The following is a 12,500-nucleotide window of genomic DNA, read 5'->3' on the forward strand; positions in this document are numbered from 1 at the left end:
TGTGTGTGTGTGTGTGTGTGTGTGTGTGTGTGTGTGTGTGTTTCTTCCACACAGCAGCTCTGCAGAGAAGCTGTTGCTAATCAGGACGGTAGGAAGTCTCCGCTCCACAAGCAAAATCTGGAAGTCATTTGGAAAAATGCCAAACGTTCCCCTCTCTCGCTCTACCCCCCCTCCCTCTCTCTACCCCCCCCCCTCTCTCTCTCTCTCTCTCTACCCCCCCCTCTCTCTCTCTCTCTCTCTACCCCCTCTCTCTCTCCCTCTACCCCCCCTCTCTCTCTCTCTCTCTACCCCCTCTCTCTCTCTCTCTCTCTCTACCCCCCCCTCTCTCTCTCTACCCCCCCTCTCTCTCTCTCTCTCTCTACCCCCCCCCCTCTCTCTCTCTCTCTACCCCCCCTCTCTCTCCCTCTACCCCCCCCTCTCTCTCTCTCTCTCTACCCCCCCTCTCTCTCTCTCTCTCTACCCCCTCTCTCTCTCTCTCTCTCTCTACCCCCCCTCTCTCTCTCTACCCCCCCCCTCTCTCTCTCTCTACCCCCCCTCTCTCTCTCTCTACCCCCCCTCTCTCTCTCTCTCTCTCTCTACCCCCCCCCCTCTCTCTCTCTACCCCCCCTCTCTCTCTCTCTCCCTCTACCCCCCCCCCCTCTCTCTCTCTCTCTCTCTCTCTCTACCCCCCCCTCTCTCTCTCTCTCTCTCTCTCTCTACCCCCCCCTCTCTCTCTCTCTCTACCCCCTCTCTCTCTCTCTCTCTCCCTCTACCCCCCCTCTCTTTCTCTCTGTCAGTGTCTCTGCCATTTCATTTTCCTTGGAGGTTTAAAGTCAGAGCAACTTCTGGTTCCTTCAGTTATTTTTCTTCTTCCAGTTATTTCTTTGTCTGTTTTGATGCTGAACTCTGTCGTTGACTTTGCGGTGACCTTTATTTATTGAGCAGCATTTTAACAGAGTGTGAAACACATCACGTACATAACAGCCCCACGAGGTAATACAGTGAGTCTTATGGTCATGAAAATGAATAATCAGTGTCAGACATATGAGTTTAATGCTGATTATCGTGTCATGTCGTCCGTTTCCTTCATAACGACACACAGACGTCCTCTGATTGGTTACGTGTCGGGACAAATCGTGGTTTGACTGAAGGCTACGGGACCAATGTGGTCATGATTATGTTAAAAACAAGGAACAGACCACAGACTGTAAATAAAGATGGACGACAAGAAGCACCCTCTGGTGTGTGCCTGCAGTATAGGTCATAAGCCCCGCCCCCTCCTGGCATCTTCCTGCAGTATAGGTCATGAGCCCTGCCCCTCCTGGTGTCTGTCTGCAGTATAGGTCATAAGCCCCGCCCCTCCTGGTGTCTGTCTGCAGTATAGGTCGTAAGCCCCGCCCCCTGGTGTCTGTCTGCAGTATAGGTCATAAGCCCCGCCCCTCCTGGTGTCTGTCTGCAGTATAGGTCGTAAGCCCCGCCCTCTGGTGTCTGTCTGCAGTATAGGTCATAAGCCCCGCCCCTCCTGGTGTCTGTCTGCAGTATAGGTCATAAGCCCCGCCCCTCCTGGTGTCTGCCTGCAGTATAGGTCATAAGCCCCGCCCCTCCTGGTGTCTGCCTGCAGTATAGGTCATAAGCCCCGCCCCTCCTGGTGTCTGTCTGCAGTATAGATCATAAGCCCCGCCCCTCCTGGTGTCTGGCTGCAGTATAGGTCATAAGCCCCGCCCCTCCTGGTGTCTGCTTGCAGTATAGGTCATAAGCCCCGCCCCCCATCTGAGCACTTTCACTAGTTGTTTGATGATATAAAAACGGGCTGAGACACAGATATCAATCATCTTTAAATATTTTTTCATTTTAAAAAAGGAAGGAAGCCGCTGTAAAACTTTTGACCTGAACCAACAAACGGAGCCCAAAAGAAAAATTTGCAGTTTTATGGTGCAGCTCCGGTGATTCGACGATGCCAGTGATCGAATCTCACAAATGTCCACAAACCTCAAGAACAGGTGGAATTCATCCGCTTTGATTTATGGCGAGCTGGAGCACTTACAGCGGCGAACCTGACAGACGAGAGGAAGATGTTTAGACGGACGTGAGAGTGTCTGAAATAAAACCTCCTCCATGTTGCCCCCCCCCCTCTCTCTCTGCCCACAGCCGTGCCACCATTTTGATGTTGTTTGACATTTGTCACTGTTTTGTCTCTCGTGTTCACGTCCTGAAGTTCCCACAGTCGTCGTTGCTTTTTTCTCTCTCTCTCTCTCTCTCTCTCTCTCTCTCTCTCTCTCTCTCTCTCTCTCCCAGAAGTTTTCAGCAATAAACCAACCTCATGTTTTTATGACTACAAACCTTCGGTCCATGTATCTGTCATGCCGTCTGGGCAGCGGCCAGGTCCCGGAGAAAATATCCAGCTGAATATGGCTTTAATATCCTGACTACTGGAGGTGCGCTTGATTTATCCCAGCTGAAACCTAAACAGCCTCTGAAGTGAATACCTAACATGTAAGATCAAATAAATCAGCCCCTCCAGGGGGCTCGAACCACCCACCTCTGGCAGGCGCGGTGCCTTGCTCTGTGCTCAGGCTGAAAGGGAATCAAATAATTTAACCTACAAACCTGTCGGGTGCTCTCCGCTCCGAGGTGCACAGGGACGCTGGGACTTGAACTCTTCACCCTGGCATCATTACTGCCTTGCTTCATCCATTTGCTTTAACAGAACAAATGAAGCTCTACCTTTTCAATGTTTGTACTTTACTAGCTTTTAATGACGGGTCTCAAGGAATTGAACCCCCGACCTTTGCAGTGCTCAACACTTACGCCGCCTTGCTCAAGGGTGTTTAACCTGAAACCGATCCATCAGTGCCGACAGTGTTGGAACTAAAAACTCTTACCATGGCAGTGTTGGTGCTGTTTTCTTGGGAATTCAACCTGTGACCCTGTTGATGTTAGTGCCTTGCTCTTAGTTGTACTCCTAACCCCTGCAGCACTAGTTAATAGCACAAAACCCAAATCTTCACCTGATGTTCTCTGGGGAAGTCAACCTGTAACCCTGGTGGTGTAGGGTTTTTTTCTCTCTATGGATTTGAACCCCTAACCCTGGGAATTCCATTGCATTGCTTTGCACACTTAGCGACAACCTAATTTTTTTCCCCCCTCGTTCCGTTACTCAGTCTCCAGTCGATTTGTCGTCCTTCGAGACCTTTATATCTTTTGTTTGGACACAAGTTCCACAAATTACCTTTATTGCCGTCTGGACATTGTCAAATAAAGCTGAAATGCCATAAAACTGATGCTGTAGAAGACGTCACCGTTCCAGCGAACTCCCACTCCCGGGTCACGAGGACCGCACGTTGTTTTTTTCTGGAAAAAACGAAGAGAGCCTCCAGCCACATTCCTGGGAAACACTCCCTCCACGCGGACTGGACTGAAGGTCAGATGGAAGGACTGGAGGTGTGGGGACGGACAAAAGGCTTCCTCTGAGGTCACCGGGATCAAACCCTCGTCCAGACTCGTCCACATGTGGCCCATTCACGTAGACACTGGAAGATGAAATGTAGCCACTCACCGTCAGATTTTGTCCATGTTTATTATGTGTGATTTGATTTCTGACTTTGTGAAAGATGCATCGCATCAGGAAGAGATTCAACTTGTCCGGAGTCGTCTTTTAACGTCTATCCGACGTGATCTAGTTTTCCCCAGAGATCCACGTTCAAAGACATTCAGGGAAACAACTGTCTGCTCTGATGAATGTGAGGAGTCTTATGAATGTTTTACATTGCTCAAATTCTGTGTAGTCGTTTGGTTCCTGGTTCGTCTTTTTGTACATATTCGCCAACTGCAGGCAACATCACACCAGATCATTAGATCCTTAAAGGTCAAGTCAATAACTGGCTAAATGTGGATGTGATGTGACGTCTGATCGTCCTTGTTCCAGACGTAGATGTGACATCATGTCATTACACGTTAAGACGAGTAGCCACATGTGGTCGTCATTTCACACTTCAACAAGTCACACGCCGTGTGGCGGCGTGTTACATTACGACTCGTAGGGGATAACCCGACCTATGGCCGCCATTTTGCAACTGTTGTTCAACAATCATACAGGAAGAAATCCATCAGGTGAAGAATAACAAAGATGGGATCTACATTTTAGAGAAGGACAGACACCAGGATGTGATGGACAATCAAAAGACTCTTTGACAAACGGACACTGAATATCATCGAGGGGAGTTTCAGTGCTGTCGACAGACCCGAGGCTTCTTCCCGGTCACGTCGACCTGACCGTCTGTTCTCAGATCACCCAGATGAGCCTCGAGCTGACAGCGGAACACAACCCCAGGGAAATATATCTCTGCTCTGTGCGAGTTGTGACCTGGTTGGATGAATGTGGAGGTGTGGGGAGGATTGATGACAGACCAACTCCAAAAGGAAGCTCCCACCACCAATATAGGAAAACAGACCTTCACGAGAACAAGATGAGTAGTGTCCTCAAGTCAAACAGATAAACTTGATTTAATGGCACAAGTTTTGACTTACAGAGTCAAGGTTTTGATGGTGTTGTAGGACAAAGGTGTATTTCTAGAGATGGAAGTGGCGGGCGTATGAAAAAACAACCATCTTTCGCTCCTTGGTTGGTTCACATTTCTTCTTAGAGAGGCCTAATTTCCTGTGGTGCAGCAAAAATGATTGGTTGGACTTGAATTGAATATACGTACCATCGTCAACGTCACGATGGTATAGCAAGAAGTTGACCAGAAAAATCAGAAGAAGACCTACCAGCAGGTGATACCGTTCAGCTCAGCGTTAGAGATGCGGTGAAGAGTTCGGACGTCCGGAGGGTGTGCCTCTCATTCGCATCGGAATTGGCCAGTTGAGGTGGTTCAGGTGTCTGATCAGGATCCACCCGGGAACCTTCCACAGTCAACTCACCCGGAACCCATCTGGCCTGGGAACGCCTCTGGTTGCTTCAGGAGGGAGTGTTGCTGAGGAGAAGGATATCTGTGAACGCCTCGTTTACCCTGCTGCCACCGGGACGAGAGCTCAGCTCAGCACAAGAAGGAGATGATGCTTTGGTTTAAGAGGTGGGTTGTTGACGAGCTCTCGGTGCCCTGGTGGTCCCGGTGCTGAGGCTGTTGGGTCCCAGGTTTATTCATTCACTAACTCATCAGGAGCAGCTGCTCTCAGGGGGATTCATCAGAATATCACCATCTAAAAGTGATTCAAAGTTACGAATAACAATAAGGTTTATCTTTGCCTGCCTCACCTCCCCAGCTTCGCTGATGGTTGCACGTATTTGGCAGGAATCCCGCCTGTTTTTTTTCTCTCCGTGTGTTTTTTATGAGAGCTCTTGAATCCCTGTAATTCCAGCGGTTTGGTTTCCTCTGGTGATTACTCCACGAAAGAATGATGGCCTCAGCACATTTGCCTTTTTTCTACGTCCGTGAAGACTCTTGAAACTCAATTAGAGGAAGAGCTGTTCCAGCACCGCTGACGTCTCCTGCGGCTAATAGCTCTTATCATCTGCTGGACACGACGACGGATTTACTCCTGTTTCTAACTGTCTGTGAAGAGCCTCCTGTGGAAGGAGGTTTTTTATTTGATGTTCAAAAAGAGAACTGGAGAAAAAAACTCAAATGACCATGTGAAGTTATTCTCATCTTCACGACTATGTCATTTCATCAGATTACACTTGTGGGTCACTGACTGTATTTCAGGGTTATATTTATCACATTGAACCCGGGACGTGAAATATGTTTCCCTAAACGAGGCTGAAGTGAACAAATGTCACACAAACAAACCTCTTCTGATGGCTCTTGTTTTTCTGGCGTGGCCTCGGGGGGTCGGAGCTGTACGACCTGTTCCCTCGTCACAATGATCGATTTCCACCGATGGAGTGGCAGAGCAGTTTATTTCTGAAGACACTTCATGGAGAACACTGGCTCCGACGTGTTCCAGCCTCCATTTCAGCTCCATGTGAGTCACCGTGTGATCTGACCTTGATGTCTTTCCTTCCTGGAGAATCTTCAGATGCTTCCTGTCTCTACAATCTCAAATCCCATCCCTCCGTTCTTCCTGACGCAGGATTTCATTGTTCACGGTGACATCATCCAGGATTCGGGGAGCATTCACGATCAACACCGCTCGACTCTTCCTGTCTGATTGTCCGGATTGACCCGGTCAGAGGTCTGGCTGCGATTGCGGGCTGCCGGCCAGCGGCGGCTTGTACGGAGCAACAGCTGCTCGTTACATCGTTGCTAATCCCGGGGAGCGGTCGGAGTTCTGAACCAGTTGAGCCAGTCTGCTGCTGCTGTTGCCGGGTAGACTTCAGTGTCAAAGTGTCTCATGATGTTTCCAACACTTGTAAAAAACTATTCATGACCTTAATTAAAATGTCCACTTACTTAGCTTTGGTCCCATGGTTTTCTTCAACTCATGGGAACTTGCCCATCATGTGTAACTGCAGAATATAAACGTCCAAACTCCCAGAACTGTTCCAGACGACGTGATCTTTCACACGCCTCAAACTCCTTAAATAATTCCAACACCATTCTAATCTTCTGAAATAGTCATCGTACATTATTATGTATACACGCTCTGCAGAGCCACGAGTCCACGTTTGTCTGAGGGGAAATATTTGTCCTTAGGTAACTCGGACTCGTCAGTGCCGACCTCACGGTCCCGGTGTCTGGTCTTCATCTGATCCACGAGCAACAACACTTATACGACGTTTCAGCTCCTGAGGTCGCAGGAGGTGAGGAAGGTCACAACACGGTGACCTCTGAGTGACTGTGTGGAAAAGAAATAAGTGGGTTTCTCTGTTGTTGACAGTGATCAGAGTGGGAGGAGGATGTGGCGGGCGGAGGCAGGGTGATGTAAGGAAACCATCAGCTGGAAAAAAAAACAGCGCTCAGTGGAAAGCGTCTCTGGGACAGTGTGAGAGGCGGGTTTGATAAAACCCAGGTACGTTAGGCAGTATGAGAACCTAATGTGAATATGAAAGCCTGGTGGTTGGGTGTGTGCTTGAGGCTGAGGCAGGACGTCTGACCTGTTGCCCACGTTACTGGAGCTGAAGTCCAGCTCACACTGGGCGAGAGGTCCGGTAACGGACGCACGGAAAACGTAGCTGAGCCAAACTCCGCCCTGATGAAACCACATTGATCCTGGATCCTCATGAAAATCTGGACCTGCACCAAATCTCTCGTGTCAAGTCCTGAATCCTCCACTGAGCAGGTTTGTCTCCTGTCCGACTCTGAACTCGTCACCTCTCACTGTTTGTATCGTTGGTCTGATATGAATGAAGATTTTTGGCGTTTGTGTTCTTTCAACACTTGAACCGCAAAAGTTCTTAAGAAATTAATAATCAGATACCAGCAGGTGCATTATCACGTGTGTGATGGAAGATAGTGAGGATTACTAAAGAAACCGGACTCGATTTATTATCACGAGTTATTATCAGACGTCAGTCACCTCATGCGTTTTTTGGCGATGGCCACCGGGGGTTCAACGAGTCCTCTGAACCCTCCTGTGGACTCGATAGCTCTCAGTCCAGGGACCATTGGGCCCTGTGATAAATCTGAAGGGTTATTGGATGATTTCTTCAGATGAAAACATTTTCCTTCTGGAACAAATTAAAAGAAAAGAGAATCAGTCGTTGGTCAAACTGTCCAGAGCTTCATGCGACACCTGTGACGAGCAGCGTCGCATGTTAGTAGTTAAACCCAGGACGCAGATGAACGTTGTCGTGGTCCTGAGGTCAAACTGGGACCGAGGTTAGAGGTTAAACCACAATGAGAAGCTTCAGTGAAGAGGACGAAGAGAGACACATTAAACCCTGAAGGAGAAGATGTAGAGAGAACAGGAGGAGCTGGTTTATTTTTTATTAAAATTCTCTTTTAATGGGAAAGACAATCTTTGTTGGAAGAGAAGCATCACACAGAACTCTGGATCTCTTCGGCCTGACGACGAAGAGAAAACAACCAGAGGTCGGTCGTCGACGTTCGTCCAAAGAAAACTCAAGTGTAGATTTCACCAAACTCCCTCGTGTTGATCCTCGAACTCAACCAGAGGATTATTGAAATAAAGTCACAATCAGAGGAGCTGAAACATTATACAGGAGAAAAAACTGAGTCTGATAACTTAGACTCAATAAACCTGAGTATATACAGCTGCTGATCGTCTTTATATACAGTCAGTGATCGTCTTTATATACAGTCAGTGATCGTCTTTATATACAGTCAGTGATCGTCTTTATATACAGTCACTGATCGTCTTTATATACAGTCACTGATCGTCTTTATATACAGTCAGTGATCATCTTTATATACAGTCAGTGATCGTCTTTATATACAGTCAGTGATCGTCTTTATATACAGTCACTGATCGTCTTTATATACAGTCACTGATCGTCTTTATATACAGTCAGTGATCGTCTTTATATACAGTCAGTGATCATCTTTATATACAGTCTCTGATCGTCTTTATATACAGTCAGTGATCGTCTTTATATACAGTCACTGATCGTCTTTATATACAGTCAGTGATCGTCTTTATATACAGTCAGTGATCGTCTTTATATACAGTCAGTGATCGTCTTTATATACAGTCAGTGATCATCTTTATATACAGTCTCTGATCGTCTTTATATACAGTCAGTGATCGTCTTTATATACAGTCACTGATCGTCTTTATAAACAGTCAGTGATCGTCTTTATATACAGTCGCTGATCGTCTTTATATACAGTCAGTGATCGTCAGTGATCGTCTTTATATACAGTCAGTGATCGTCATTATATACAGTCAGTGATCGTCTCGATTTAAAGTCAGGGATCGTCTTTATATACAGTCAGTGATCGTCTTTATATACAGTCACTGATCGTCTTTATATACAGTCAGGGATCGTCTTTATATACAGTCACTGATCGTCTTTATATACAGTCAGTGATGGTCTTTATATACAGTCAGTGATCGTCTTGATATACAGTCGCAGATCGTCTGTTGACCAGGAAGTGAGGCGTTTAGATGTTTTTGCTTTTCATGACAGAAATATTACGACTCCAGGAAACTGTGATGTCACCAGATCTGTCTTCCTCTCCTCCATGACATCACTGTCTCTTCCTCTCTGCTCTTCCTTCTGCACGTTCAGGTGTTCTCGTTATTTTGTCCAGGTGGTTTATTACACCTGATGACGCTGGAACCTGATTGGCCGAGTCTCTGTCCTGTCGTGTGTGTGTGTGTGTGTGTGTGTGTGTGTGTGTGTGTGTGTGTGTGTGTGTGTGTGTGTGTGTGTGTGTGTGTGTGTGTGTGTGTGTGTGTGTGTGTGTGTGTGTGTGTGTGTGTGTGTGTGTGTGTGTGTGTGTGCGCGCGCGCAGCAGATGTTTGTGGTTGTGTCCAAATGTGTCCCAGGTGTGTCTCTCACACACACACACACACTCTGAGGTCATTCGGGGGGACAGGATGATTCACACAGATATGAGCGTCGTTCCTCACAGTTTCCTCTTCTCGTCTTTTCTGTTTTCTGTTCCTACAACAACAAAAGCTCTTTGTTGAGTGTGTGTGTGTGTGTGTGTGTGTGTGTGTGCGCGTGTGTTGTACAGTGAATCATTTAGGGAAATGTCTTCTGATTTCTGTTTCCTATTTTTTCTATATTAGTTTAGTTTAGTTTTTTTCTGCCGACTGAGACTAGTAGAGAAGGTCAGACAGGGGTCGTCTAACACTCCTGAAAACACACGTCACGTGACCCTTAAGGTGTAAACAGGAAGTAGGTTGTCTCCTGCAGTCGGTTCCGTAGTAGACGTGGTTGAACTGTTACTGACAGGAAGTGTTAGCGACGCTTTGCCTGATAAGAACCAATCAGGAAGAGAACGTGGGCAGTTAGCTGTTAGCAGTTAGCTGCTACCTGTCATTACACTTCCTCAGTGTCTGTAATAAAGTGAATATCAATTCAGGAATCAGCGTGGCGACCCCTAGTGGTGAAATCACCAATGTCCATAATGTAGTTAGTGTGATGTGGTAACACATGGCGGCCTTCAGGGGGCGTCCCCGACCTCCGCCTCACCACAGGTCAAATATTCAGAACATCAGAGGGAATCGAACCCTCGACCCCTGGCCGCGCTCAGTGCCTTGCTCCGCTGCTTCCGACGATCTGTTTGTCGGAGCTGGAATGTCGTTTGGTTTGTGAAGCATAATCAAATCAAAATGTGTCTGCATACTTTCCCATGGGGACGGAGGAGGAGGAGGGGGGGCGTCCAATTAAACAGTGACACCCTGAGAGACAAACAGACGGATGAGCATCAGGAATGAACAGAATTTCAAACAAAAGCAGAGGAAGAGGAAGTGTGACACACACACACACACACACTTGCACAGGTTGAGATAACTGCAGCACAGTTTAATCTAAAATAATCTTAATGTCTTTGCTGTTCATACACATGATGGATCAAAGGTGACACCCACACCTGTGACCTGCAGGTTGTTGCAAGGCATTCTGGGAGACGTAGGAAGTCACTGACGAGTCGGTCCAAGGGGAAATGAACGACGTCAGAGTCCGAGCGTCGTTCATTTCTGTCGGGTCTCATCTCAGCGGCCGTGTTGAGACTGTGGGCGTCGACTTGTCTGCGCCGACACGTACGGGATTACAAACGTGTCTCCACGTAAAATATGAAATCAAGTTGGGCTGTTTTTCATCTGTCTGCTGCTCCTGAACTGCTTCCTGCTTACTGAGCTGCTGCACACCTGACACACACACACACACACACACACACACACACACACACACACACACTGTTAATCTTCCCCCAGTTTTCCTCCATCTGGGCAACTCTCTGATCCAAAACACACACACCTCACATGCCAAAGTTTCCACTTCACACAAAACACGTGTGTGTGTGTGTGTGTGTGTGTGTGTGTGTGTGTGTGTGTGCGCGCGCTCCACCCTGCTCCAAAATAAATAGGAATATCTCAACAACAATATGATGAATTGCAATGAAATGTGATCCTCACATTCATGGATCCCACAGGATGGATCCTACTGTATTTGGGAAATCCTCTGATTGTTCCTCTACAGTGCCACCAGGTGGCGCAGTCTTGGCTTTCAGCAACATTCCTGCAGCAACATTGGCTTCTCAATCCAATGTGGATCTGGACAAAGGGCGCGGAGCCATGAATGTTTGATCTCTTTCCTTAAAGCCCCAACTACGTGTTCACTGCAGTTTTAAGACGAAGCGGAGGATCATCTGCATACAGGCGGACGGAGGTGCGGTGGGACGTTCAAACTGTCTGACGTTTCAAAGTCTATCAGAACCATTCGGTTCCTTTGACCTCAGATTCATCTCCTCATCCTTCCTCTGCCAAGTCGCAAGGAAATCTTTCCTCCTCTGCTCTGTTATTTGAACATTTCCGATGGCAAATTACACCAGAGAGTAAAAATCCAACGTGCATGTGTCTGTGCCCTCGTTCCACAGTTCCCCCTTCTGCCTTCTGATTGTTTTCAAATCCACCAGATGTAAACTTAGACGCCGCTCGAGGAACAACCAGCACAAATTACAAACAGGAGCTTCTCTCCAACGTGAAACCGAGAGGATGGATGTTGTTTGGAAGAAGAAGAGAAGATCTCGTGTCTCGGACGTGTGGATCTTTAGAAGAATCACTGTGCTCCCTCTCTGTGAGGGATCTGCGTCCACGTCATTAATAAAGTGTTAGTCAACAAGCAGCAGAAGAAGAATAATCTGTCTGATCCTGTTGAAAAGCTCCTGGAGACTTTATGAAACAGATTTTATTCCCTGTGGAACCGGACCGAGGGCGGCAGTCGACGGGTCAAAAAGATTCCTGTCGACTGTGAGCCCTTGTTACCGTGGACAACTGTGTGCACCATCCGAATGTCAGATCCAACAGCTCGTGGATTCCTTCTCGCTCCACGATCCGTCCTTCCATCTGTTCAGGAGCTTTTCATCCAGACTCACGTCCGATCCACTGTCGCTGCTTCACTTTTTAAAAGTCAGAAAATAAACATTTCTCCAGCTAAAACATGGTCTCATCTCAACGGAACACGATGAAGAGTGTTATTCATGCGGGAGAATCCAAATCACCCGTGGGACCTTTAACATCCAGGCCACAGAAGATCAGAAAGTCCCGTCTGGCGCTGACGCGAGTCCGTGTGCGGAAGAAAAGAACTTCACAGGGATGAAAACACACTGCGATGTTCACGAGCCGCTTTGATTGTCAAGGTCAAACTGAGAGCAGCAGGTTCAGGCAACCTCAGATCTTCACACGCACATACACACAAACACACTCTATCTCTATCCATCCTCCTCTCCTTGATGTTGCAGTAACATGATGTAACAGCGGGCCTGGATGTTTCCCATGGGTGCTGGTTAGTCGACTTAATGGACTTCAACAGTTAGCTTCAAAGACCCCGGGGGGTAACGAGTGATGTGGAGGGAGGTGAAGAGCTGGAAGAGGAGGAGAGAAGGTGAAGAGGTCATCGCAGGGATGCGATGGAGGAGCTTCATGACCGTCTAGCAAACTTAATAACT

General features: G+C 47.6%; 1 protein-coding gene across 4 annotated transcripts in view; it reads left to right on the forward strand.

Moving 5' to 3' along the window:
• sugct (succinyl-CoA:glutarate-CoA transferase) overlaps positions 1 to 12,500 on the forward strand; it is a 31,209-nt gene that overhangs the window by 12,142 nt on the left and 6,567 nt on the right. The window contains exon 13 of one of the 4 annotated variants that reach the window (XM_035618849.2): positions 1,840 to 3,609. The exons of the other annotated variants lie outside the window; for them this stretch is intronic. Coding sequence (XP_035474742.1) covers positions 1,840 to 1,926 — 87 coding nt within the window. The 3' untranslated portion in view covers positions 1,927 to 3,609. Of the gene's footprint in view, positions 1 to 1,839; positions 3,610 to 12,500 lie in introns of those variants that run through there. 4 annotated transcript variants of the gene reach the window in all.

This window comes from Scophthalmus maximus, chromosome 21 (genome assembly GCF_022379125.1).
Source record: "Scophthalmus maximus strain ysfricsl-2021 chromosome 21, ASM2237912v1, whole genome shotgun sequence".
NCBI classification, from domain to species: domain Eukaryota; kingdom Metazoa; phylum Chordata; class Actinopteri; order Pleuronectiformes; family Scophthalmidae; genus Scophthalmus; species Scophthalmus maximus.